Source organism: Orbicella franksi, chromosome 4 (genome assembly GCF_964199315.1).
Source record: "Orbicella franksi chromosome 4, jaOrbFran1.1, whole genome shotgun sequence".
Lineage (NCBI taxonomy): Eukaryota > Metazoa > Cnidaria > Anthozoa > Scleractinia > Merulinidae > Orbicella > Orbicella franksi.
Genome location: NC_138148.1, coordinates 24,701,900 through 24,728,572, shown reverse-complemented (window position 1 = coordinate 24,728,572; position 26,673 = coordinate 24,701,900). Strand labels below are relative to the sequence as shown.

The window sequence follows — 26,673 nt, the reverse complement described above, 5'->3', positions numbered from 1 at the left end:
CACATATTTGTGATCCATATGAAGGGACTTATCACTGAGAAAGATCCTGAAGTGTTTCATTATCATGACGGCCCTTTATTAGATGATTTGTCTCTCAATCATGAGATTCCAGACATGGAATTCTTTAAGGAAACCTCTGCTTCAAGCCAAAGCAAAGAAACAGACAAAGATGACTTGCCTTTGTATGAGGACTCCACACTTAGTGTTGCAGAGAGTTCCTTGTTAGTCATGGCCTTTGCTGTACGTCATAAACTTTCTGGAATAGCCCTTGAAGATATGTTAGAACTTATTCACTTCCACTGCCCAAAACCTAACAACTGTATTACTGAACTGAAGGAATTTCAACTATTTTTCCAAGCTCTGAAGCAACCAATTTTAAAACATTTTTATTGTCCAAATATGATTTGTAAAGTTTACACTGGCACATCGCCCCCCGAGGGTGGAGCAAAATGTACAGTATGTGGAACCCCACTTAGTTGTTCATGCTACTTCATTGAAATACCCATTTTGGAGCAGCTAAAGACAATTTTATCACAGAAGTTCATTGCTTTTGATATAGCCAATTTGAAGTCATGAAGTTTTGGTGAGACTTTGTACCTGTCAAACTTAGGGGTTAATTGCTAACAGTTCAATTATTTGTAGTGGAAACAAGATGTTTGGTTTTGTGAAAATACATGTACATGTAGATTCATTGATGGAATTTTTGCTATATTGGGTACAGAATCTGGGTAATTACACTTGTAGGTGTGGCACTGGAACATACGGAAAGACAGTCATACTCAGTGTGAACTAGTCATAAGTGCATTTTGTCTACATAGTGGTACTTTCTTTATCTATCAGTCACTACACTTTTTAATCCATTTACCCATGTTGTGAGGTAGTTGTTGTTTGAAATCCTTCACCAAACCAAGCAACTTCACGGGATGTTATCACATGGCATTAAATAGATTATTGTGCAAATTTTTAATACAATTTTGATAGGTCCCGACATAATTGAGAAACTCCAGTACCGTTTTCAATGAGCCAAGATAGACTCTGATGCAATTGAAGATGTCTACGATGGAGAATTGTACAAGCAACACTCCTGTTCTGGTGAATTCTTATTGGATCCACATAACATATCCTTCTTGGGTAACACAGATGGTGTTACACTGATAAGGTCAAATGGCTATGGAGTTTGGCCTGTGTACCTCACAGTCAATGAGATTCCACCACTTGAAAGGTGTGTTTACTTCCTTTCCATAGCATGATATAACATTAATTAACTCCATGTATAAGGTTACTTTCAGGCATATAGCCAATTTTTACAAATTAGCATCAGAAATTGACAGTACTCAACATTTTTTGTCTAAATATTGCTACAGTATCAACTGTCACTAATTGGCAGAAATTGGCAATAATTCAAAATCGATCTTGTCATGAATTAATTGATGGTTTGTAGTTTTTTATTCCTTTATTTGTGTTATTTAGAACTGTACTTTATTTTTGTTTTGTATTATTTCTCTTCAGACTCAGTTGTTTCAGTGATATAACCACTGTGCCCATAAAAAGATCTTGAAATGTCTTGTTATTTCCACACCACCAACTGCATATTAGATTTCCTTTTTTTCTTCCTTTTAGTCAGTTTACACTGTTCTACAATCTTTAGTGTCAGTCTCTGGATGAATCAAATACACTTGCACAAGACAACATATTTTACCATTTTATATTTTTTTCTGTAAAAATTGTTCAGCAGAATGTCACACCAGCCTGCATAGCAGGGTCTTGGATGCAGCAAGAGTTAAGGTGTCAGCAAGGAAGAAGTTAATTGTATGGACCTCAGATTGTACCTCTCTGAGAAATCCAAGGTGGATTTAGTTGCTCATTACTTTTACGGTTACTCTTTTGCAGATTTAGGCGTGCCAATCGTATATTCACAGGGCTGTGGTTTGGAAAAGGAAAGCCACATTTTCCAACATTTCTTCAGCCCTTTTCCCTTGCTATACGTGAACTTTATCACAAAGGTAACAAATCATTCAGCTGCTACATGGTAAATAATATGTTGAAAATGTTTTAATTTAGTTAGAGTGATTTCACCATTCGTACAAGGTCTATGTCAGGGACTATGCAAAAGCTGTATACATATATTGTAAAACTTCATTATCCTGTAACATCACCTTTTGAGCCAGTTATTGCAGATTACAGTGCATGCAATGCTGTGGTTAACATTTTGTGAAATCCCTCTTTGACTGTCTATTATATGTGTGTCAGTAAAAGATTCTGTGGTTATTAAAGGTATCTTCCTGGACATGTCAGTTGATGCTCCAGCACGCTCCATGTGGCAGGCTATTAAACAGTTTAATGGTTATTGTGTTTGTGGACGTTGCAAAGAAACTGGAGAACATCTTGACCTTGGTTGTGGTAAAAAAGAACAGCAGACAAAGGTGCCATGTGTACCCTTTCAACAAAGCTTTTGTGGCCACAACAGGACATGCTGGGTTAAGAACACATGAGGTCAAAGAGCAAGCCCTTGAAGCATTAAGGCAAAGAAGTCAAGGGAAAAGAAATGTAATTTTCATTTTGAACTAAAATGTGCATGTATAAATCTTATTTTCTATATAGAGCTAGGTACAGTGAAAGTGATACAAGCATGGATCTGTAGTAGTAAAGTAGTAGTAAAGAACAATGTACTTACGACAATCAATCATTTTAAGTAGTGTTACTTATAAAGATTCCTGATGCATTAAACAGGGCTGTCATTAAGAGCCATCAGCCGTAACACCTGTTACGGCTGAGTATGCTTGATTTTCCCTTGATGCTACGGGTGAAATTCCTTGTTGTTTAGAGAATTCACCCACAAAGTAACAAATTTGCTATGAGTGTGGAAAATAAGGCTACAGGTGACTAAAAAATTAATGATAACCCTGCATTAAATAATGTTAATTTCTTTAGTTTGCAGTTGAAGGAATTGTTGGTTTGTCTTGGGGATTTGGTCTCCCACTATATGACGTTGTCAGAGGAACAGTGGTGGATTATATACATTGTGTCTGCGAGGGTGTAGTTGATCAGCTGATTTCAAGGTGGCTTGATAAGTCCAACTCCAAAGTTGAAGAGATCAGTAAGGAGTTAACTTCAGTAACACTAACTTGTGAAATAACCCGTAGTCCAAGGAGTTTAGCAGATGTCAAAGACTGGAAAGGTAATTCAACTTTACACGTGATGTACTTTTACATGTAGTTACTGATATTGAATGTTGCTTTTAAGAGTAATTCTTTCTTTTTTTGGTGATAAATTACATCCACTTTGTGTGGGAAGGATATGCTTACAAGTAGTGACTGGATGAAGTTTACATACTTAGCTTTACCACTGATTACATTGATACGTGACTCTCAAATCAAAACTCCTGTGAGCATTTGGTGATTTCCTTCCATCAATCATACATTCCTTAAATGGTGTTATAGGAATGCTGCTCTTGTTTTCAAAAATGTGGTGGCCATGCACTGCGTACCCTGTTCAGTTAACATGGTTCCTTGTTATTCTTCAGGTTAACGTTAGTGAGTGGTGTATTTGCTCATGCATGGGTTTAACATGATCATAGTAAGATTTCTGCACCCAGGGAAGACATTTGTGACAAAATTCAGGAAATCCTCACCTCCATGTTTGATTACCTAGCCTGGACAGGAAAAGCAAGACAGGATGGTACATGTAGGTGAAAAAATAACCGCATAGATTGGCATAAATAAAAGAACATGCACTAGATGACAATGATCCCTTGACATTTTGTTGGTAAGGAGAGTTACTGAACAATATCCTGGAGTGTACAAAGATGAAGTACAGACTGAGTTGGCTTCAAGGTGGCAAAAAGCCATCTCCAGAATGCCTTTTATCTATTTCAACAATAGGTAAAAGGCATGGGACTTAGTTTCACTTCTAAATCCATTGCCTTGCAATCAAACTTGTTAATAAATAAACATCTTTCCATTTATTTATGCTGATCTATGCGATTCTTTTCTCACCTATCATCCTGTCTTGCGTTTCCCATCCAGGTTAGTTAATTAACCGTGGAGGTATTTCTGCAGATTTCCCGAATTTTCTTCACAAATGTCTCCCCGACGTGCAGAAATCTTACTATAATGCTCACACTAAACCTCTGCATGAGCAAATACACCACTTGCTAACAAAGTTAACTTGAAGTATAGCAAGCAACCATGTTGAACAAACAGGGTAGACAGTGGCTGCCATATAACCAATGCGTGATTGACTGAAGCAAATTGCTAAAATGCTCGCAGGAGTTTTGATTTGAGGGTCGCATATCAATAAAATTGGTGGTAAAAGTGTTTGTTTTTTTCAGTGATGTTCCTGTTCAGAGTTAACTTAAGTTTTTTTCTCTCCAGCGTCAGAAAAGCTGGCATTTCTTCTTTACTATGCGACACCTTTGCTGAGCAGATACCTCCCCTCTGATCATCTCTTCTTCCTGAGGCTGCTCACTAGTGGAATGTTCAGATTATGTAAGCAGTCCATTTCACAACAAGAATTAAATGAGGCACATACATATTTGAAGCTTTTCGCTGCTCAAGCTACTGTCTTTTATGGTAAGCATGATGTACATTCATCAAAGTATAAGGAATTTTTTGGTTGTCTTAGCTTTTTGCAAGAAATCCTTGTTTTGTTTTTGAAGAGAAGTCATTCCTTTCAGTGGGCTGAAGGGATCACAAATTAATTCTGCATTTTTAACCTTGCAATAGGCTGGCATCCTATACGTGGAATAATAGAAAGCACCATTGTTTTCAAGAAATACCATGTACATGTATTCCTTTAATGATTGATTAGCAATCTCCAACTCATTTTATCAGAAATGAATGCATTGAAACTGTTTTCTTGCAGGCAACCAGTTTCAGACCTTTAATGTCCATCAGCTCTTGCATCTTCCAGAAGTTGTGAAAGATCTGGGTCCTCTGTGGTCAAATTCATGCTTTCCATTTGAGGACTACAATGGTGATCTCAGAGAGTTATTCCATGGCACCAAGAATGTGGATGGCCAGGTTTGTTTCCGCATCATGTTCATGTTATAGATGCTTTATCTCATTGCCTACCGATGAGATCATGGCGTACGAGGTAATCTTTAACTAGGAATATATTTTTTAAAGAAAATTATATGTTAAGTGACTGCTCAGACAAGTATTTTACTGTTAAATTTATGTTTTTCACATAACTATTGTTAATGTATAAGTATTACTGTAATGATGCAATCATGTATTGTTTCAGATTGTTACAGCTGTGTCAATAATCCAGAAGTTGCCTGAAATTGCAAGATCCACAACCGCCTCTCCTGAACTCCAGGCATTCTATGAACAGCTAACTAGCAAGTGTTACAATGCACGGTAATCAAATGTTGCATTGTTTATTTTGTTAAGTGTGTGCCAATGAGATTTTGCACATATTATTAGACAGATATTCATCAACACAGTGAAGTTTATATGAGAGCTTTAACAGTACTGATAAGCAAATAAGAGTACCAATTTTTGGTTCCTTTTTTCTGGTTGTGTAGCAATGTGTTCTTTCAGAGAGCACTTTAATTACCAGTGTTCAAAGAATTTGACATGATTAATTTGATAACCATTAAGAGGCAAGTCAAAAAAGAGGTCAACATACAGGTAAGTCACTGCTTGGTTGGCAGAAATTGCCAATACCAGTGAATAGCTGGTTCAAAAATTCATTATAATGCTATTTTTACTCTTGACTTCAGGTCAATAACAGAAGACATTGGAGAAAATGCACATGTTGTTGGTTCTTTGGAACGCGTATGGAGTAATTCAACATTTCTTACTGAAGAACAGCTGGCAACACTGCCAATGCATCGAGGGAAAATGTGGGTGTTCCGGCGCTGTCTTATAGGTGGGGTCCTGTTCCACAGCAAGAGTTATAAACGAGTCATTGCAAGAAATGATTACAGTGTGAAATTTCAACATCTTGACAACATGCCCTATGTTCCATACATGTTTATGTTAAAGTTGAAGAAAAGTGCCAGAAAGCATTATATAATTATCAAAAGTGTTCTTGTCATTTGCCCTGCAATTACTTTGCCATTGTGGAAGTATTGGAGAAAGATGATGAGCAGCTACCCACATACAGAGGGAGGACAGTTGTTAACCACATCACTAAAGTAAAGACATCAAACGGGTACAGTATTGCTATACCATATCACTTGCTCTGACAACATGTGTGTGTACATATAATAACCTGTCATTAGTCTCTGCTACAACAAATTCTACCTTGGAATTGCTAAATTTACCAAGTCTAACCAATGTCCTTGCAGGTTATTAATTTCAAATGAACATTACCTCAAACACAACATGTGATTAAACAATTTTTTTCCCTTGCTTTTAGACTTGTGGCTGTTCCTGTGATAAATGTTATAAGAAAATATCTCAAAGTGGATGTTTTCTCAGGATGTTATGTGTTTGTTACCAAATCCTTACAAAAAAGACAGCTGAATTTTCAATAATTCATCTGCAACTAAATGCTAAGTACTGATATATGAAAATACATGTACATTATTTCCAAGTTATTGTATCAAAGTGTCACTTGTCCATTGTCATTACTTTGACAAAGAATAAGAGTCATTTGATTTTTGACCCAAACATGCTGATCGATACATTTACATTGAAGTATAAGTATATTTAACTCCAATATGTAACCCAGTAGCATTCATTCACTCAATCTACTTTACACTAGATAGTTTCAAATTAATAGGTAACGCACATTTAAAATATCTCCAGAAGCAGGATTGCTGACTGTCCTTTAGCAAATATACAACAGTATGTTTAAACTATCATGTATACTGACTTTTGATATTTCCCTCAAACATGCTATATGCTATGTAAAATTGTCACATAGTAAATACATAGAATGCATTTACTTTTTATGCCCATTACATAGTAAACAAATAGTTCTATGTAAAAACTATGTCACCCATTACTTGTGATATATTTGACTTGAAAGATATTAAAGCTATGTTAGATGATGACATAGTGAATACATAGGATGCATTCACTTTTCATCTCCATATGTGAAAGCTATGCAACTTGTCACTTAAAAAAATTGGTTTTCATCATGCTATTTAAACGCTATGTTAGACTGCTACATAGTTAATACATACAGTGTAGGAAGTGAGTAAAAGCAGGGCTATCCATTACATAGTAAATAAATAGCTATTTTAAAACTATGTAAAGATTCTACATAGCATTGACATAGATATTTAAATACTATGTAAATTTCAAATAGCTTTGGCATAGTTCCAAATATGTTTAACATACCTTGAACTATGTAATCAAGTATGTTACATAGTTACCACATAGGCAGTCTGAAGCAATGCATAGCTTAAACATAGTTCAACATAGTGAAAAAATAGTGTCAACATGGGTTTGACATATGCCCGGTTCTACAAGGGATGGATTATGTACTTTGAGCCAGTTAAGAACTTGTATTAACTCTGGTCATACTGCTTGAAAATAAACATGTCCTCTAAATTGTAACTTTCTTTTAAGCTTAAGCATTATTATACCAGATCTGTCAGGTGGATGAGGAGTTGATTACATGTCTGATCACATTCTACAGGTACATTGCATTTTGCACCGTTAATTCTTCTCTGTGCTTTAGGCATGACAGCAATCTTCTCAAATACTAATTTTTGAGCTATTAGTTCTTGCTCTAGTTTTTCTAGTGAAGCTAGTTGTGGGGGTATTTAATCAACATACATGTTATTCACTACAGCCTGACATGGTAATTTTCCTTTTATGACCTTTGAATGACATGTGTTGCATATGTATTGTTTTCCATCAAATGACTGTTGAAAATTGAAATATGTTTGGAAAGTGTACTTCTTGTTTTTGCATGTTATTACTGATTTCTTATAATGTATTCGATTACAGACCATACATATAAAATAAAGCCCTACTCTTATTTTCTTAAACTGGTTAATACATGATTCAACTGATCTGGATTTCTGTAATTCTTTCTTCTTTGTAGCATCCATTGTTGAATATTTTTTTAAAATGTCTTCTAGAAACCTTTTTTTGGCAAAAGGTTCCATCCTGTCATACGTATATTTTTTTCTGTGTTTTCTCATGATGCATTTCCTTTCAATTTCAGTAATTCTACAAGAGCAGCAAATAAATTATATATCATACTCCATAGTCTGACATTCCTGTTTATTTTGAATTATATTATTAATTTCCACTACTAGATTATTCACACTACGAATGTGTTTTGTGTGTTTCATTGCAGGTGAAGGACTGTCTTCGTATGTCAGAATAGAAATCAGTTGCTTTATTTCTGTATTTTGTTGATAGATACAAGCTATACAGTAACTTGAAATTCACATTAAAAGCCTGTTTTCCCAGTGTGGTTCCTTAAAATCAAGGTCTCTAAAGATATTCTGCTTTTAGTTAAATTATTTAATTCTCCTTGACTTACTTCATTAATGTGTACATTAATCTTAGTGCCAAAAATTTTAACACTGTCAGGCATGGCAAAAGATGCAACTAGAGAGTGCTCATTGTGCATTGTGTTGTTAAGCTGAGATCCATTTTCAATGATTGCATCTAAAGTATTTGAGTTCCAGTAACTACAAGGTGAAATGATCGAGTAACATATAGAATAAAGAACTACTGCAAAACAGTGGTCTTTGAAACACTTGTGTTGACCTGATGATCTCTTTAATACCTGAACTTCTCTTACATTGTTGCTCATTGCCATGTCGTATTTTGTAATTTGTAAACCTTTTAGTTCATACAGATCAGTTGCTCCATATAAACTTTGAAAGTAGTGCACTAAGTTGTCTGTAGATGATATATCTAATAGAACATGTCCCTCGAGGGTGACTTTTACCATAAATATCTCTAGCATGCACATCAAACACTTGAAAATGGCCATTATCAGCACAGTAACTAATACCCACAGCCATACAACCAACTGTTAAAATAAATAACCTATATCATTCTGATATCAATGACTGAAAAGCTCTTTTCAGGCCCATACAGTATTGATATCCCTCAATGGTAGCCTCACCATGGACATCACCAGTGTAGCTTTCACTGCATTCTAGCTGGTAATTTTCCTCTAGTATTGTAAGCATTGATGGTAAATCTGTTAGCAGTAAAAATGATTGTCTTGATAATTGAGACAAACTGCTATATAGTTGATTTCCAATGTGCATTATTTGTTTTAAGTCATCAGGATTGCCTATTCCTTTCATAGTGTGGTATATTAATGCACATAAACTCGTTGCAACATGTTGTCCTGCATTTTGTCCAAATACAACAACATCCCCTTGACTATGTGGTGCTTTTATTGTTTTACTAGGATCCACATGGTGCATACCAGGACCAGGGTTTTTCTCTACATCATTACAAAGCTTGTTCTTTGTACAGTTTCCTCTGTGAATTACATCCTTGTACTCACTGTATGGCAAATTACACGAAAAGAACCTTAAGTATTTGAGATATTTCTTTCCATGTTTATCTCTACTAGAACTGTAGACATATCTCATTGAAGAGTTAACGTTTCTTCTAAAAATTGGTTTGCTTCTCATTTTTTGTGCAAACCTGGCACTTGTTTTGTGTGTACTTTTCTTTCGTGCTGCAATATTTTTAATAAGACAATGGACTTTCGATGACTTTGGTAGGTTTTTACTTGAACGGCTCTGCGCATAGCTCTGAAGTTTTCTACTTTTCTGAGAGAGGCGTTTTAACATCTTTACTGGTACTCTGCTTGGTTCACGATCACGTTTTTTGCCATGGCATTCACACAAAACACGAGTACAATTATAATAAACATACTTTGCATAACGAGATCTAAACTGTTGTACTTTTATTGACACTAACATCATTGCATTCATGTACATTAGTCATATTGACAACTTTTTCTAGTAGATCACAGTCATCAAAAGTATTCATCATGTCTTCTACTAAGCACATACAACTCCATGCGAAGAGCAAATCAACATTCATGATCACTTGTACAATTATAATTATAGTAATTTTGCATGCAATACCAAATCGTACATTACAACTATTGAAGCCAGTAAAAACCAGTAACAGAAACAGGATATTTAACAGAAGAGCTAAGCTTAGATATTTAACCTTACTATTCAAGTTGCTTCCATCAGTGAAGAAACAGGACTCCTCGATGACAATCAGTTCGTTTAATCGTAACAATGAACGAGTCCTATTACAGTGAGATAGTATACAATACAATAAGTTCCTGATTCTACTACACACAAATGATAATGGATGAATCAACTTACATAAAATAATAAGCAACGATGCAAGAGCACTTAGGTGTTTGTAGAAAAAACATGGCCGACTCAGCAATATAGTCAGCGGTAAAACCTATGAGTCCCAGGACCCGGTGGTCAGCGGTAAATTCTTCATCCCCCCAGTTCAGGAAGCTACGGTCTGCGATAGGTTGACGAACTCAAGGTTCTAGCCACTTGCCTGTCTCTGGTTGAAAGCGCTTCGGTGGCCTTCTGATATGGCATGCGCGCAAGGGCTGGTCCAGCATAGGTGGTGGCTGTGTTAATGCAGCTGGGTTGAGGTATTGGAGGAAGTGCCAGAGGGCTGCAGGTATCTGGTTGTGCCTGACTCGGAGGGTGGTCAATGGGTGTTGCACCTTGTGTAATGGATGGTGGGGGGACATCTGTAGGTGTGGCGCGTGGTGCAGTCAATGATGGCTGAGGTGCTTCCTGTGGTCATGGGGGTGGCGACGGTGGACTTGAGTGGGATGGGGGCTCAACCATGCCAGTAGGTAGAGACAGTGCGGGGGACTGTTGCAGGATGGAGGGTGTAACTGGTGTGTAAGCATGTAGAAAGCGACGGTTATGCAGGGTGAGTTGTCCAGAGCCATCCACCTTTACCCGCTACTGGTCGTAGCCAGGCGATTCCACTACTGTTCCTGATCTGTCCCATTTTGTGAGGTGGGTTCCCCGCTGGTTCTGGATGCACACTCTTTCCGCAATGGTGAGGGGGCAGAGGGGTCTGGAGTGGGTTGTCAGGGATTCAGTGGTACGAGTGAGTCGTGCGGAGAGCCTCCTCTTTAGCCGCCCACGCCTGGTGCCAAAGAGGGCGGATGTGGGGGTTGGAGAACTTCTCTAGTTTGTTGACAAAGGACAGTGTGTCTCGTAGGGGGCAACCGAAGATAATCTGCGCTGGTGAAAGGTTTCAGTCTCGATCGGACGTGTTTTGAAGCTGCAGCATGGTGCGCAGGAAGCGGTCATGGTCGACACTGCCTGTGGGACCAGTGTTACACATCAGGAGGTGCTTGGCAGTTTTTACTGCAACTTCTGCCCTGCCGTTGGACCATGGAAAGCCAGCAGAAGAGAGGCGGTTCCATACACCCCATAAGCGGAGGAAATTCTCTGTTTCCCCTGCTGTGAACTCTGGGCCACCGTTGCTGGAGAGCTCTTCCGGCACACCAAATGTTTCAAAGAGGTGCTTGAGGAGCTGGGGGCGAAGAGATGAAAGGACTACTACCCGGTCCTGATACAATAAGACACCCTTGTGCGAATATACTGACTCGCAGATGGGCCAGAGGTTGGAAAGGGCAGGCTCTGTGCGGTCAAAGTTTGTGACGCCTTGCTCAACAAGCTTGAGGAGGTGGCTCAGGGATTCATCTATGGCCGTTTCTTGGGCGAGGAGTGACCATGAGATGATTCCGAGCTCTTGGGCGTCGTGGCGGATAGAGGCCATTAGTGCTGACTCTGCAATTGCAGTGTCGTTTGACAAGTCTAGTGAGTTCTCACTTCCTGAAGGGGAGGGGTGCTTCGAGGTTGCATCAGCAGCATGGTTGCTGGTGCCTGGCAGGTGTACAACTTGAAAGCGCCATGGGAGGGTTCGCTGCTTGAGATGAAATAGGCGTGAGTTTGATATCTTCACCAGTGGTTTATGGTCTGTAACTACGACAAGGTTGTTGCAACCCTGGGTAAAGTAGCATGTCTGCTCGAGGCCCCAGGCGACGGCAAGTGCTTCCCCCTCAATGGCTGCATAACGCTGCTCTGCTGAGGACAGGAATCGTGAGCTGGCCAGGGTGATTCTCCATCCCCAAGGGCAGTAATCAGGGATACCTGAAGGACAGTTGCAGTGCTGTTGGAGGAGGAAATACCTGATACCACGCCGAGACCAGTCGGGGCGGAGGCAGGTGCGTCACTGCATGTCATAGATTTCGACACCTTGACGGATGGATTCAATAATTGATTCCTTAGATTTCTGGAACGCTGACTCAAGCTCCGGCGACCACGAGAACTTGGAGCATGGGTTAAGAAACAGCTTGAAGGGGGCCATAATGTCGCGCAGCTGGGCGTAGTAAGACACCTGGTTGACAAGGCGAAACCAGCTCCTGATATCCATAGTGTTAGTCGAGGAGGGGAAGTCTCTGATGGTGTCAAGATACTTTGGTAGGGGTTCGATGGTGCTATGCGACACTCTGAAACCATCAAAGTCTACAGTCCTCTCCGCAAATTCAAATTTGTCGGGGTGTAGAACGATGCCTGCTTGTCTGACGCGGGTGGAAGTCAATTGTTCTCCACCAGTGCTGCTCTAGATCGCTACCATAGTGGACCATGTCATTGACGCATCGCACCTTGCGCTCGTACTTAGCCAGGACAGCATCGAAGCGGCAATTGTAGCCATCACCCAAGGACAAAAAGCCTTGTGGTGCACCTGTGTTGCGCCATCGGCCAAACGGGGTGATGAAGGTGGTGAGGTGGTGATCAGATTCACGCAGGGGGATTCTGTGGTAGCCATTCCACGCGTCCATGACTGTCTTCCATGTGTCCTTCGGGATTTGACGTGCAAGGTGAAAAGGGGATTCCATGGCAAATGTTTCTCGTTGGCAGAACTTGTTCAATGGTGAGAGGTCAACCGTGTGCCGCAGGGAGCCGTCGTGCTTGCGTGTGATCCCATGTGGTGACACCACGTCACAGGTTCACGATAAGGTACATGTTCAATAACTCCTAGAGCCTCGTCACGGAGGAGATCCTCGTATACTCGCTGCTGCCAATGAAGAGGAACACTGGCTGGGGTGTGGCAGCAGGATCGCTATCGTTGAGCAGGAAGTCGCTTGACAGGAGGCCGAGGGTGAGCAACGACTCATAGGATAGGTACATGTCCTGAACGAAGCTGCTGACATAGACCATCAAGCGGCATGACAACACTTTGCCCTTAGGAGACCGTGTAGTGAGCTTAGCGAAGAAGGCTCCTTCGATCGAGATTGGGGAGCGGTTGGTGGCTGACAGACTTAAACGTATGGGATGTAGGTCAGTGCGAGTAAGGCCGCGGGTAAGAAAGTCTGCGAATGACCATAAGTCAGACTGCACTCCGGTATCTGCTATGGCAGTTACATCAGCGTGGATGTCGCAGGGCTGGTGCAAGTTCCCGGTGTTGCCCTGGGTCGACTTGTCAAGCGAGATGGTGATAGCTACTCTGGGGTGCTCTCGAAGGCGGGCTCTCTTCCATTCCCCCTTGGAGAAGATATGGTGGCTCAGACAGGGTGGTAAAGGCTTGATTGTACTGTGTAGTATGACCGCCGGTTTGATGACACCGTCGGTGCTTGTGGTGTGAACCGGCTGCACTTGTCTGAAATGCCGCGATTTGGGAGAGGGATCTGTTTCCAAGTCCTGTATGTTTGGCAAGGTATCCTGGGAAGAGCGTTTTTTCTGCTTTCCCCGGCAACGGGAGCGGTAGCAGTTGATGTAGACTTGGTGGGGTTGGGTATTCCAACCCCACGCCCCTTCTGTAAATATTTTAAACATTATCTTGCAATCAGGGCAAACTGCCTCTTTATTCCTGTCTGCTTGGGGTGGGGCTTTGACAGGGGCTGTATTGCGCTGGTTCTGGAATGTCAACAGCAGATAGTGTGGAGGACGGCAGGGCGTTGCATGCCATTTCCTTGCCTTCCATAAGAGCAACAATATCATTTACCGGTTTGGTGAGGATGTCTTTCGTCCCCAGTATCTCTCGTCTGATATCTGTATCTGCCAGGCTGTTCAAGAAAACATCACGGATGGCGTTGTCTGTATAATTCACACTTTTCCCGCACTCACACTGCTGCGAATGCACAGGTTTCTGCTTTTCCGTGGACCCTGGCTGCAAATGCACGGATCGCTTCGTCGTGTTCTTGTCTGAGCTGTAATAATTCGGTGCGCAGGACGCATGTTGCGACTGGTATCACCGCCAAGGAACGCATGGCAGTTAGCAGTTGTGACAAGGATTTGGAGGCGATGTTTGGGTTAGTCATCAATAGGCTGTCGCCCAGCTCAGCACCAGCACATTGGAAAAGCTGCGACGGGGAAGATGCTTTATCGATGTTAGGTCCTGTCCGGAAGACATCCTAGCGCCATAAGAATACATTCCAGTCTTCAATGGAGACTCCTACATTGATCTTTGGACACTCTAATTTTGGGCCTCGAAGTGCAGCTGGTGTTGATTGGGCCACTGAACTCTGATGTGCGAGACTGTGGTTTCCCAGAAGGGTGATGGCCAGAGACTCGGATATGTCCGATGTTTTAAACTCGCAGCCAGGGACCAAACAATCCACAACCACCATGATGCAATTATGACTCGTTCACGAAGAAACAGGACTCCTCGATGACGATCAGTTCGTTTAATCTCAACAATGAACGAGTCCTATTACAATAAGATAGTATACAATACAATAAGTTCCTGATTCTAGTACACACAAATGATAATGGATGAATCAACTTACATAAAATAACGAGCAACAATGCAAGAGCACTTAGGTGTTCATAGAAAAAACAACATGGCCGACTCAACAATATAGTCAGCGGTAAAACCTATGAGTCCCGGGACCCGGTGGTCAGCGGTAAACTCTTCAGTCAGTATCCTTATCCAATTCGCAGTTTGTGCCTCCTTCAAAGTTGTGTTCGCTGTCTTCACTAACATTCTTGATTTTCCCAGCAAGTGAGGTGTTCGTCTCAGTATCATAGTTTGTTGTTAAATCAGCTATCACAGTTTTGGCAGTATTTTCGTAGTTTGAACTCACATATGGCTCATTTGTTATCTCGTGAGAACTAGTAAGAACTTTCCACATTTGGCTAGCTTTCAGGCTATAGAATTCGTGGACCGGCCCATTCCCAAAACTCTTGACATCATTTAGTGTGGGCCTACCACGAATGGCATGTGCATTTGTATGTGAGATGAGCGTATAAGACATCAGTTTTCGCGAAACGGTCTTCATAAACCAAAACATTCTGTACATTATGTTGTTTACGAAGGGCGAGTGCATGATAAGACAAGCTGTCACACTCTCATCCCCAGTTCATGTGGTCCATGCAAGGAACACCTGGAACCATGAGCCCCCTTTGATGACCAAAACACTAGCATTTTAAGACTCGGGCTCTCATACAGAAGCTGAGTAACAAGACGAAGGACTTTTCTTAGAGTCCAGAAAAATGTACGAAGATGGAGACGCACAGTTTTGGGAGAAAGGGGATTGGGGGTTATAATAATTTCATAATAGTAAAACAATGTAATAGGGTTTGCTCAATTAAAACAATAGTAAATAAAACGGTTTTCAATTGAGTGTCGAAATTAAGTAATCAGGCATTTACTTTGGTTTTAGTTTTGTTATTACAGCAATTTGAGATTCGCTGAGTAGTCTAATTGGTAAGTAATTTGTTTGGTTTTGGTCTTAAGACACTCCGTTGAAAATCACTCTAGACTTCTGGGGGTTTTGGTTTTTAGACAAGAGGCTTGGGGAGTGAAACGAAATAAGAATAGGAAAATTATTTAATAACGTTTCATTCTTATCTTGTCACAGCCAACTAAAAGATTACAACATTACAATGAAAACTAAGCTTACATTTTGTTTTGTAAAATACTGTACCTCAGAAGAAGTTTTTCATGTTCTAATTATTAAGAAATGATGCCGATGATTCAACACGATCTACACTAAGCGATTGTTGTCATTTTTTCTTAGGTTCTGGCATCTTTTTCCTGTGCTGATTTTGCATGTCTCTCACATTTTAGCCATTTCTTTGTCATTTCAGCACTGGTGTGAGAATGATCTGATCACCTCCGCTGCACACAAAATAAAATTCTAAGTAAGCCTACATAATAGTAAAATTCATCATGAAAATGGCTAACATCGCACCACCTTTTAATCCTTTTAGTCTACATGTTAAAATGAAATTTGTTTTGCATTTCTATGAAGAGCTAAATCAGGGATCAAACACCTTGAGCAATTTAGCCAGAGCTGTTTTCTTTCAAAATATTTTTTGGGCATGTCGCAGGACATGACTCAGTAAATTATACCAGAATGAACTCAAGACATTGTTTTTGAAAAGAAAACAGATGTTGTGGTTGGACATTTGATTTTACAACAAGTAAAATGGTACAGAAAAAAGAAAAGCTGAATGGCTAAAAAAACAAAGACCAAAAACAAAGTATAACACAACTGATATGGATGTATCTCAATATGCTTCACTGACCTTTTATAGCAGAAATTATCTTTGGATCCAGTGGCGCAAGGTCTTTGGTCCCGTAAACTGTAGACTGCATCAAGGTTGCTTTAGGGAATAGTTTGTCTGCCAAGCAGAGAGCCATCCCTGATGGTTTTGATGCTGCTTTGACAAAAATGTAGTCATTTCTCCCTAGCTGTACGTTTCCAGATCCACCAATTTCAACTGTATCTATATAAATGATAAATAAAAATCAACATGATAACATCAACATCAACAGTCCCTATCAATTTGAAATTCAGATAAATTAACCGCAAGTAACTGGGAAAGCTGACAGATGGGAATACTACAAAGTATCAAAGATAGCCTAATGGTGCTCATACATCATCAAGTGTCCAAATGAAGTAGGAGCTATGCAGTCTGACCTGAAAAATGGCTAAAAGCACAAAATGTCGTTCACAGAAACATTTGACACTTTCATTGAAACGTTATCAATTTTACTTTTATTATTATTATTATTATTTTAATTTACAAACAGTTTACAACATGTAATAAATGTCTACTTACTTAACAATATATTTGTTTGTTAACCTAATTACTTAACAACTTTGCATAAATGTATGCTTAGTAACCCTAAAAAAAGAGAAGACAAAAAAAGTAAAGCAAAAAAGACAAAAAATACAAATGTTTCAAAAGAAATCTATATATAGTCTTGAACTTTGTAATTTTGTTATTATGAACAGCAATTTCCCGTTGTATATTGATTTTTGTTTGTTAATCAATTTTACTTTTTAGTGTTTTATCGTTTATACTGTCACGATGCATCACTATGAACAAAGGCATACTATGGTATCTTTGATAGCCAAATAAAGATGAAAATACCTGTCAATTCAGTATTAAGTAACATGTCTACATCTGCCAGTGGTGTCCTCTGTAGTGACTGGACCTGACTTAGGTACCCTGCATTCCTCGGCATTGTTTGGACCCGAACTGAGTGCTCTGTATTCCTCTGCATTGACTGGACCTGATCTGGGTACTCCAGAGACTGGCTTAAATAGGGATCAGGTGTTGAAAACCGCAACGGAGGGGCACACTGTGAGGTTTGATGCTGGACTGAAGATGCTGGAACAGATTTCATTAGGTTCAGGATCTTCTCAAGCTTGGCTTCCTGCCTTGCAAAGGAACACTCAAGCCGTTCCAGTATTGTTCGTGCAAGGCGAAGCTCTGTGGCTGCATCATTTCCTTGGCATACTTGAAGTAAACAAAGTCATTGTAAGTTTGTGATGTATAATAAATTTTAGATACATTTTACAAACGGGGTTAAAGTAAATTACTGCACTATAAGTAATCTTAAAGTGCCTATAAACCCCAAAATTATTTTTGGCTCATATAAATCTTTGTATATTTCTGAGTAAAATGGCGAAAAAATTTTTGTTTTTGGTAAAAACCGCAATTTTTTATGAATTTTTGAAGTCCAGGTTTGTCTACCCCACGACTGGGTAAAAGGGAGACTGGGACTAGTGACGTAAAACCCGCACATTAGCAATAGGGAAAACAAAGCAATAACAGAGACAAAACAACAAAAGCAGAGACGTAGTTTTCGTTGTATGCAGGTGAAAACAATTTTTATTCGGCCAACATTTGTAATTAGCATGCACGTTGATCAAGAAATGGCTTCGAATGACTTCAGTTTGTCCTCCAGTTCGGATTCTGAAGTCTCGGAAATGGAAGATTACGAGTTGGAAGTCGAAGGTTCGCCAAACTTGAGTTATATGGCTAGTGACGAGGAAGGCACGCAAGGGGCATATGCCGACGATTGGCTGGCAGATGAAGAATGGTTAGCGTTGTATGAAAGGGACAGAAAGCAGGAAGAGGCGCTAGAGAAGACGCTCCAAAAGCCTTAATGGTGCAGAAAAAGTCCGAACAATGTGCTCTGGTTCTTCCTGAGTGGACAGCAGTGGAGAAGAAGGGGCTAATTTCTTGCTCTTTCTCCAACGCTTAGACTGATAAGCACTTGTACTGGCACTTTCCATTCTACTAGCACTTTCCATTGCATCTTTCTGTCTCTGAAATAATGTAGACAGGTCGCAGTTAGTACTTGCACTTGAACATACAGTACTCTGCACAACCGTTAATGAAAAGGAAAATGAAAGAAACAATCTCAATCAACAATGAAAAACCTCAGCTCATTTCGTCAGGTAGACTGACTGATAATGAAAAATATCTCACCTTTCGTTTGCCTCATTTGCTTTCGGATTCATCTGCAGCTTTGTTGCTTGAAACACAACGAGCATGCTTTGTTGGAAAAATGCAAATGCCAATCTCATCCCTCTTGAACATCCGAACCAGATCATCGGCAAATCGGTTTGTGTATGCTTCCTCTGAGAAATTCTCAGAGCACACCGTCGAATGCTCGCTGGGTTCCCAATGTGCGCGTTTTGACTTTACAAAATCGATCCACTTTCTCCTTCACCTCTGCTTTTTGGAGTCAGCTTTACCGTAAAAAGGTATGGGATGAAGCAGTATCCCTTTCTCTTTGTTGGGAACATTGCTACAACCAAAAACAACACATCTCTCAAGCATATTGCTTCGGTTCTGGTCAGCTACGATCAAAATCACAACACGCTGCAACATGCGAAAATCATAGTCAGGGTTTTATGTCACAAATTACGCTCGACCCATTCCCTTTCTGCAAGTTCTGCAGCTTGGCAATGGGTTATCAAATCTCAATTTTCCGCCACTTTAAAAATTCATAGAAAATTCTGGTTTTGACCAAAAACAAACATTTTTGCGCCATTTTGCTCAGAATTATACAAAGATTTGTTTAAGCCAAAAATAATTTTTGGGTTTATAGGCACTTTAAGACTTGAAGACATTGAAGATTCATACATTGTAATCAAACGACATTTCCTAAGATTACGATAAATTTCTGTTATAGTATTGGGCGTCTTTCCTCCTCTGTGACAGCTTTCTATAGAATGTGAAGTATACTTCCCTTCAAAAAACATTTCAAAAAGCAACAGTTTTATTCTATGCTTACCTCTGTTACATTATCCAGACTGCATTGCTCAACTCATGAGATTTCCCATATTTGGAATTTCAATCTCTCCTCCATCAGAGTAATCTCCTAGATCAGCAGTAGGTGGAAGCGATGTTTCTTTGATAGGCCTGACAGGTTGAGGTGGATGCTGAGAAATCAGTGAAAACAACGGAGTATCATCCTCTGCATCAGAACTGTCTTCGGACGACTCAACGACTTGTTGCTCTTTGGCTGGTGATGTAACCTCCAAAATCTGCTGAATTGAACAAATTGGCAAATTAGCAGCTTGTAATGACACAAATACGAGAAAAGTGCAGAGGAGCAACGACTATTAGGAAGTCTACAACAAAAATAAATAATCAGCAGTTCTCCAACAGATTTATTGCATTTACTCCATATTTATATATTGCTATTTACTCCATACATTACGGTCATTTCAATACAAGTTGATTCGATACAAGCTGTAGTTGCAAAAGTAAACTAAAAAAAGAATACTGTTAGGGTTTCTTCTGCAATTTTTGTACATATTGTTATATGAGAGTTGACTCAGGAGTCAGAGCACGAATATTTTTTAGTTCTGAAACATTGAGATTTTATAGTATGCCCAAGAAAAAAAATATCCTCAAAGACAAACCCAAAATAATACTTGAAATCGCTTGGCATTTCTGGACAAAGATTTATTATCCTAAGAAGAATTGAATGAGATGTTCCATGGAAATTCTTTAGGAATTTCAGACTGCCAGGCATCTAGTTTTTTGAAAACGGCTCCTGCCTGCCGGGTATCCAGACACAATGTGTTTCCTCCCAACTGCTTTACGTAAATTGAGGTTGTATCAAATTAACTTCAGTTTGTATCAAATTGACTTCAAGTTGTATTGAAACGACCGAACACCATACTACTTACAAAAATTGTGATTAAACTCAAACGCAGGCTCCTGATCTCTAGGATTTCGCGACCCTTTTTTTTCCGCAGTTTTTGTGCGTCACACATGATGGTCTAAGCGAAAGAGGGACTATTGGTAGTGTACAAACGATTGTGACATTTTAAGACTGTTCAATCGTTTCAAACTGTTAAATGACAAAAACTGATATCGTTAGGTGATATTTGCTTAAAAAGTAATTGAAACTATTAACTACTAGTTTTGTAAGCCATAGATTGAGAAAATGTGCTGCGCACTCAAGCCAAAGCATGATCTGTTTGTTCCAAAACTGTTAAATGACGAAAACTGAAACCGTTGGCTGATACGAACGTAAAGAGTAATTGAAAACAATTTCCGTTATATTGCACAGAACTCATTTCTTTGACTATTAGTTTCGTAAGCCATCAATTGAGAAAAAGTACCAGGCATTCTAATGAATAACATTGGCACGTTCAAGCCAAATCTTAAGCAAGAGGATCTGGCTCTTCAAAACACGATTAAGCTAATGCAAGATTACCTTGAATTTTAGAGTCACCCATTGTCTTAACAACTGAACCAAACTGTAGCATAATGTGAGTGTTTTGGCTCGACCATAAACAAGTGTTATATAAACAAATAAGGTTAAGTTTTTGCTCAAACCAAATTGTAAACAAGTGTCAAGTTGTTCAAAGCACAATTAACTGGGCTAAAAATTAACTTCAGTGCTTGGTCGCCACTTGGACCAGTATCCCTGAACTCTTAGTGGCCCAGGCCAAAATGAAGTGGCCCTCAAATTTCCTCGACTAACATACAAAGCATTTTTAAACCATTTTTACTTGAATAAATGACCCATGGCTTTTAACTTCTGGCCCCCAAAATGGATTAATTATTAATATACACTGAGTTATTGTTTAAATGAACACAATTTATTTCTTTTAAGTGTCTGTTATGTCACTTATGTGCACTGCAGTTACATTTATAGGTATTTATTGATATGTTTTGCTAATGCATGACATGTTTTAAAAAGTTTCGTCAATTTGTCCATAGTGTCCCTGTTAAGGGTAAACAAGAATTTGGCCACTGGGGTTTCACGTGGATTTTTCTTCGCAAGTAAAATTGCTCTTGCTGATTTATGATTCCGACAATCCTCATGAAGCTTAATAGACTCGACTTTTAACTGGGCATTTCCGGAAACAAAACTATTCTTGTGACCAACTGTTGCATCTGCAGCTGTTGCCTCTTTGCCCACTTTGCAAAACATTAAGTTATCTTCGAACACTAACCATGGCCTTCCCTGTTTCCGACTGGTCTGAAATGACTGCTGTCTTTGGCTTTTCTCGTACAGTCAGTTACTCTCCAGAACATCGTCCTTGCTTTTGGCTTTTTTCGGCGGCGGCTGTTCACATCCAGAGAGGTATTTCCACATTTTGTATTCCAAACTCGAGCAGTTTGCCGATATTTGTGTTTCCAAATGTACCACACAGACCTCTGGGTAAGTCTGGAGTCACGTGTCAATAAAATCAAAATGGTGTCTACATATCGGAGCGATCTAAAAACTTGATCACGAACGGCTTTAAATTTTGCACTTTAGAACTAACTTTTACTACAGACTGATGAACTTAGAGTTCAGGAAAGAACAGAAAGAAAAGAAAGGTACTCCAAGGAAAGAGCATTTTATTTCATCTTTATTGTTATCCTTTGCGTACTTCTCAAATCATAGTCGCCCTTCGGGCGATCAAACCTCAATTCTTAGTGGCCCTGGGCTCTTTTTAATCGCCACTGGCAACCATGCGACTGCCAAGTTTTAACCCTGTGATTAAACTAATTCAGGTAGCTATGAATTTAAATTTCAGTTGTATAATTTTTCAGCGACAATTTCTGGTTACATTTTTCTATCCTTAAGTTTTTATGTTAATATTCTTAAACTCCACAAACTCATCTTTCTAACAAACCGGCTCAGTTGTAATTACTTATAAACAAACAGTTTTACAGACCTGCCCCTTCGGTTTCTCGTTGCTCTTCTTTGCTTTGGTAATTTTTTTCTTTGTAGGAGCTGATTCTGGGATCTGGAGATTGAGAGCAACAGGTGGTGAAATTCTTCCAGGAAAAGAGTCAATTTCAAATTAACTCTTGTTGACGGAGTTTGATCTAAAATACAAAACAAATACTTACCAGTTTTCGCTTCGCTTTTGCTCGACAAGGTGCCAGTGTTCCCTCCGATTTGGAAGATTCCTGACTTGTTTCAAATGGGTAGCACTCTGTCACTGCAGAGAACTCTTTTTTGGTCTTTCTCCACGGTAACATTCTGTCCCTACTTTAGTGGGGATGGATCCACAATGCAGGTGCGATAAACATCAGAATACTTCCCGCGACTCCAGTTAACATGAGCAATTTTTTTCTCCATGACCCAAGGTAACAAAAGGTGAGTAGTTTCAATTTAAAGAAGATGATAAGTGAAAATCGACATCAATTTCAGACCTTCTATAGTTCTCTGTAGCGTCAGCTGGATCAAGAATACTTCAGTTTCATTAGCTTATTGACTTTCAATTATCGTCATAATTTTTGAAAACAATAGTTTTGCGTATCCGCACATGCTATTGATATTATAATACAGCAGTCACAAGCTCTCTAATTACTCATGGCCTTTGTTTTCCTTTGAGAGTGAACTTTTTTAAATAACAATGCTATCAACTTGAATGAACCGCCTTTGTGAAAACACCATTTTATCTTCCAAAATTTCCAAGACAATTAAGAGCAGATGTTCCCAATGGTGAAACATATCGCGGCAACAGCCAAAAAATAAATTCCGCTCATATTCTCAGGTTTGGTAGGTCTTAATGTGAAACAAATCACGACATGCTTCGTTTGGCTGAATATCGATTTATTTGCGAGAAAATCGATAATAACCAAATTCCGTCAAAATGCCGCTTTTGGAGCTTAAAATTTAAGACGAATCTCGAAGCTTCACATCACAAACTGAAACAACCTAGAGCGATAGAAACTATCAAATCTTGAAAACCAACACCAAAACATATGTTGACAGCAATTTGAGCAATTCTTGTCTATTTATTTACAAAATCTAATTAAATGTATCCGACCTACTTTTAACTAGACTAAAAATAGGTCAAAAGAAATGCGTTATTTAACTATGTGCTACACAAAATAATTGGCTGAAAATCTGGCTTTTGGAAGGCAATAAGTAGGTCTTTTCGATCTCCAAAGGATTTTTTGGGGAAATGATTCGGAACGATTTAATCAAATTTGAAAGTTGGATAAGATGCGCCGATTCGACAGTGCCGTTAATTGGCCAGAAATGTACACATACACATACAAACTCAATTGTTTGGCATGTACAATTTATTTAACATGATATCCTCCTACCTTCATGTTGCGGTATCAAAAAAGAGGGCTGCGGTCCTGAAATTGCTGAATCGTTCATAAAAAAGCAATATAACTTAGCGGAATAGTGCAGCGCTGCCTCCCAATCATGAGTTGTTCACACAGCGTATTCGGGGTTTTTCTGATTCGAGGTTTCTCTGTTCCCATCTCGTTGAAAATGAGGCTGCAATCACTCCATGTAAAATAACTTTGTTTAAATATAAGTCTTGAATCGAACAGCGAATCAGATGCGGGCAAGAATGTCGTTATTTCAAGGACATCTGTTTTTCATTTAGTGGGATAATGCAAAGTAAGGTTACAGTATACCTTTGGGTCGGCCATTTTCTTCAAATTTGGATTTTTGGGTCAAAATAGTGATCGAAGAATAATCTCTAATTTCTAAAAAAAATTTTTGAAAAAGGCTAATTATTGGTGGAGAAATGGCGGTTTTACGTTTTCACCGGAAGTAAAAGTTTACCTCTTGATTGACAGCCCTATGGCGCGTATGCAATCAACCGAGACGATTTTCGGGGAATTACCTATATGGATGTCACGAATTGACTGCTCAGTTGATCAGCATTGTTGCTCTGACTACCCAGCATTTTTGGTATTAGGCGTGTCTCTATTAAGTTATAAGTAAACATAGACCACGTTTAAACCATGGATCAGTTCGAAAAAGCGAAAACAATGAAGAACGAATGAAAATACATCAATGAGTGAAGAAGCAAAAGTTCACCATGCGGATGAAGCTATAGTTATCGTATAAGGCGGGCAAATATTCGTGGTAAGAGAAAAGAAAGGTTCTGTAAAAATTTCGGAACTTGACAGCAATAACAGGGATGCTGACAGAGACTCTTCTGATGAGTCCAATATCGACGAATCGTCGCACTCATTGAGACCATTTGAAATATTATCCATGCACAGTTGCCCACACACAGTTGCTCCCCGCACTTTCTTGTGTTTGTTTCCTTCGCTCAGCCACTCTAGCGTTCATATCCTTTTTAGTCTTGCCAATTTTGCCAGACCAGCCTCAAGAAAAACTGAGCTACAGAAAAATTATCTCTCTGCCTTCGGTTCCTTGAGCGCATTGCAAAACACAGGAGTTTTAGAAATTCACGCATAAATTTCACCAGGAGGTTAACAGTAGTAAACTTTCCCTGCACTGATTGGCTTAGTTATCTGAGAACCCAGTTGAAGGCATTTGTGGGCGGAGTTTGTTTGCGAAGCAGAAAATTTTTCTTAGTACTGTTTTCTTGAATAAATTTTTTCACTTGAAGCAGACACTTTAAAGAGTTATAACTCGAAGGGAATTTGTTCAATTGCTCTTAAATTTGGACAGTGGCTAGTTTAACATAAACTACAAAATCGTGTCTGGGAATTGTTAATTTCAAAATACTTTTTCTTCAAGAGCGATTTTTGTACGATCACTCCACATTTTTTTAATCCTATTTCGAAAATGTTCTGTAACTTTTTACTGCAATTGAATATGCCAAAACAGAGACACGTTTTTTAAGTGCTTTGGGCCCTGAAACCGAGGAAAAAATTAAATTGGCGAAAAACGAAATTCGCTTTGACTTGTAGCTTTCAAAAGGTGATTCAGGCACTCGCATTTAGTGGTCGTGAAAAATTCAACAATTCATTTTCTTTCAAAATTCTTGGTATAGTTTGATAGCCAGCTCCATAAGCTTTAATTTGATATAGGGGTTTAGGTATCTACAGCTTAAACTGCAGGTGCTACATCGCTTGCGCGCGAGACACCCCTCAAGGTATACTGTAACCTTAATTCATAATGAGGTGAACTGAAATCGACAACTGCGGCAAAGAAACTTTGGAGGGTAGGCAGGGGGGTTGTGTTCGCGTTTCACGCACAAATTTTAACAAAATTCACGTGCCACTTATAGTTTTAGCTGCTTTTAACCATATTTTTTCATAAATTCGCGAATCACGTATCTCTTTTAGTTGTGTTTCACCTGTGACACAAATTTTTGCCTCCGTTACTTGTCATGCATAAACTCTTTCCACCCTCTTTGGACTCGGTCCTTTACTATATATGTCAAAACTGAGTTTCGTTCAAAACAATATTCACTTTTATTTCCATTTCTGCGAGGCCGAGAGTTTTAGTATTCCCCATCCTAGCTCTACAGATATTTATTTTTATATTACTTCTTGAATAAAAAAAGCGTGCAAAAAGTCAATTCACCTGAGCCAACTTGAAGAAACACTCCTGTCCTCTTTAATATGATTTGAGAATCACGTTTCCCTATTCCTCTATCACTAGACCCTCTGGTCCACCCCAAACCAAGCTTTGCACGATGCAAGGGACATATTGTCATAGAATGTATGTTAACAGGAGGAGAGAATATGGCTGCTTGGCTAAGAATGAGGTCAACTTCGTCTTTTGCTCCGAAAAACCAAAACTGGTTGAATGGCTATCAGTCCGCTTTGAACAGGTTAGTAGAGGTATGATTACCATTTCTTCTTTCCTAGATCGTTTGTCGAAGCCACAGGTTCCTCCAACTATACTTTTGAACGAGCAGCAAACATCCATAATGCAAAAGATGACACGGAACGCAATATTGACGGTGTTTACATCTTGTCTCGTTTCAAAATGCCAATTAAAGCGAATTTCTATAACTGAAATAAATTGACAATTGACAGGCTTCGATAAAACGAAGAACACGGACCATTCCTGAAAATTTCAGAACATTAGTCAATCATTTATACAATGATTACTTTAGCGGTTTCTTGAGTTTGTGATACGAAGAAATGTTTTCATTACCGAAAACCATTTTAGACTACTGATAGGGAAAGATAAATGTGAATATGACCACATGCTACCTAGGCTGCGGTATTCCTGAGTACTTCCCTTACAAGGGTGTAGCCTCTGGAGAAGAAGTAATATA

General features: G+C 39.2%; 2 protein-coding genes and 1 pseudogene across 2 annotated transcripts; 1 reads left to right on the top strand and 2 right to left on the bottom strand.

Moving 5' to 3' along the window:
- The first annotated feature begins 18 nt into the window (after positions 1-18).
- LOC145484512 (uncharacterized) lies at positions 19-10,004 on the top strand. The gene is made up of 9 exons (XM_081463116.1): positions 19-456; positions 1,029-1,222; positions 1,891-2,029; positions 2,275-2,547; positions 2,932-3,178; positions 4,374-4,571; positions 4,864-5,021; positions 5,245-5,360; positions 5,726-10,004. The coding sequence occupies exons 1-9, from the start codon at positions 19-21 to the stop codon at positions 6,144-6,146; spliced, it is 2,184 nt and encodes a 727-aa protein (XP_081319242.1). The 3' UTR covers positions 6,147-10,004.
- A 1,194-nt stretch (positions 10,005-11,198) lies between these two features.
- On the bottom strand, positions 11,199-14,580 carry LOC145484511 (uncharacterized; annotated as a pseudogene).
- Positions 14,581-15,988: 1,408 nt separating this feature from the next.
- Positions 15,989-21,765, bottom strand: LOC145485051 (uncharacterized). Its single transcript, XM_081463703.1, has 4 exons — positions 21,676-21,765; positions 17,336-19,749; positions 16,484-16,684; positions 15,989-16,073 (listed from the first exon to the last, which is right to left on the bottom strand). The coding sequence occupies exons 2-4, from the start codon at positions 17,589-17,591 to the stop codon at positions 16,039-16,041; spliced, it is 492 nt and encodes a 163-aa protein (XP_081319829.1). The 5' UTR covers positions 17,592-19,749; positions 21,676-21,765; the 3' UTR covers positions 15,989-16,038.
- Positions 21,766-26,673: the final 4,908 nt, after the last annotated feature.